Source organism: Penaeus japonicus, unplaced genomic scaffold (assembly GCF_977035675.1).
Source record: "Penaeus japonicus unplaced genomic scaffold, GWHDUDI00000001_assembly GWHDUDI00000016, whole genome shotgun sequence".
NCBI classification, from domain to species: domain Eukaryota; kingdom Metazoa; phylum Arthropoda; class Malacostraca; order Decapoda; family Penaeidae; genus Penaeus; species Penaeus japonicus.
Genome location: NW_028234418.1, coordinates 35,875,384 through 35,877,883, shown reverse-complemented (window position 1 = coordinate 35,877,883; position 2,500 = coordinate 35,875,384). Strand labels below are relative to the sequence as shown.

General features: G+C 35.0%; 1 protein-coding gene across 6 annotated transcripts in view; it reads right to left on the bottom strand.

The window, feature by feature from the left end:
* Sec15 (exocyst complex component Sec15) overlaps positions 1-2,500 on the bottom strand; it is a 27,640-nt gene that overhangs the window by 2,031 nt on the left and 23,109 nt on the right. For all 6 annotated transcript variants that reach the window (XM_086545506.1, XM_086545502.1, XM_086545507.1 and 3 more), the window contains exons 10-12: positions 2,389-2,500; positions 786-977; positions 218-458 (exon numbers count right to left, since the gene is read on the bottom strand). The exon at positions 2,389-2,500 is cut by the window's right edge and continues 112 nt beyond it. In XM_086545506.1, the coding sequence (XP_086401632.1) occupies positions 218-458; positions 786-977; positions 2,389-2,500 (545 nt within the window). The remainder of the gene's footprint in view (positions 1-217; positions 459-785; positions 978-2,388) is intronic.

Genomic DNA, 2,500 nt, shown 5'->3' with positions numbered 1-2,500 from the left:
AATAAACATACATATTGATAATAAGTTTTGTAACTTTGAAGGCAACTGAATCTTCATATAATACATGAGTTTACCAAAGTTAACCTAGGAAAACAGAAAAAAAAAAATCTTTGAAACACAGGTCAACCCAAATATTTGATTACTATGAAATCATAACCAAACTATGAATTACAACAATAATGCGTTAACAGATAGTAACAAGCACGTCCTTCCTTACTGGCAAATTGGTGAATGCTGTGAAAGTCGAGTTAAGGAAAGCTATGAGATCGGTGACATAGGATGACGACGTTCCTTGGGGTTCAGCCAGCATCCAATCATATGCAGCCAAGTCTAAGAATTCATCCAGCTTCAATCTAAGGGCTGTGTAGATCTGTTCCTCAGCTTCCCCTCTAATGTCCTTGAACATAGCTTTGCCTTGAAGTCTACCCAGGCCAGGTTTGCTGCTGTCCTCTATGCTCCTGTCAAAAAGGAATTGGACGAGGATAAGTTCACTTACCGCTGGATAGGAAACTTTTGTTGTTTTCCCAGTCATGCATTAGTTGAATAAGTTGACTTCATATGCTACATTCCCCAATTCCCCCCTAAAAGAAGCAGATGCATTATATCATACATCATTATTCCTATCTCTAACAGGCTAATCATGTGACTTCCATTTCTATTTCTATTTCACAGGCCTGTTAGTATATATTCTTTCTTCTCGTCTCCCAATACATAATATTATATCAAATCATAACAATCAAAACATATCATGCAGAAATTCATGAAATTTGTTTAAAATAACATACCCTGTCAGCTTTGCTACATAATGCTCCAAAAGGACATTAGCATGTTCTAAATGTAGCGTGTTGATGGTTATCTGTATGAGCTGAAGGAGCCCCAGTCCAGGCCTCTTGATTAACGTTGCTAGACAACCACTCAGCGTGCGGGTCAGTAGAAGGTTGGTGGATTTCCGTACCATGTCCTCTTTTTCAGTTTGGCTGTATGGGGCAGGTTTAATCATTGTTTATTTTTCTACTACAGAGAGTATCCCTGACTATTTTCCTCTTGTAATAGATGCAACTAGCCTGTTTGATAGCAATGAAGATGGTGTTCATAATCCTGATATAATACCTTATCTTATAATGATCTTTTCTACAAATGTAACAGCTTATCAACTTTGTGCGATCATCAGTATGAAATAATTCACATAAAGCTAAGTGTCTGGATAGTGCTACATTTCCCCTTACATCATAGGAGGGGGAAGCAGTTTGGTCGGTATTGCAGGGAAACATTTTATAATAGGGATGGGTAAAAAAAAAAGGGTATGATTTTGAAGAGGGTTGCAATTACCCTAACAATATAAAGCAACAAATAAAAAAATATAGAGAGATACATAAATTTTTTTTTTAAATCTCACTAACTCATCCCCAGGACAGATGATACTAGTTTGTTCATTCAGACAGCATGCATCTAAAAATGGTATTCAGCAAAAATATAATCAAACATCATTCTAATAAAAAATCAGGACCAAAAACTCCTTAAGCTTCACCTATTGATGTCAGGGACATGCACTGTCCACTATTGTCTTCTTTTACTGACTTTAAAACATGTATGGTTCCACAAGCGCCTGGTTGCCAAGAAGTCACCTGTTTACCCAATTCCTTGTATTTTCAGGAAAAAAAAAACATTTTCATTAATATCTATTATCACTACTAACATCATTACTATTACCATTACTATCATCACTATAACATTAATAACTATAATAATAGTAATAAAAAATAGAACCCCTTTTCCTAAGAATACAAGGAATGGTGATGTCAGGTAGGCCTATTGACCGACTCCTTGGTGACTAAGCATTTGCAGTACCATCTCTATGTAAAAAGTAAAGAAAAAATATCAGGATTGAAAAATATGTAACAAAACAAAACTTTAGTGTACAGTGCATGTATACATTTACCCTTAGCATCAATAAGTCAAGATTATTTGAAACCATTCAAACAAGTATCTAAAATGCAATAAAAGAAATCAGCATAAATGTCTTAACTGTTTCTTAACGTGTACTGAATACAAGTGCATAAGTACAATTTTTCCAAAGAGCAACATCAGGATGTGGTAAATAAAGATTGAGAATTTCACAGACATTCCCTAGAAAAGGTGATTCTGATGTGTTAAAGAGATAATTTCTTGTACTTTCTTCAGCGTCTTAAAAATCTTTTTAAAATACCGTATAGTTGGAACCAAGTATAGTATCATATCTCCACAAAGGCAAAATAGAATGTGTTCATATAACACTGTAAGAAGTATATGCCACTATATTTTGAGAAAGAGAGCAATGCATTAATGCAATGAATGAAGAAAAGAAAAGAAAAAAGAAAAAGAAAAGGCAATTCAAACACTCATACTAACCTTAAATTCAGATCTTCTGAGAACTCTAGACAAGCAGCGACATAATTCTTGACCTGCCGGTACACCTTAGGAACCATCAAGCTGAAGGGGAATCTTTTTGGGAACGAGGACT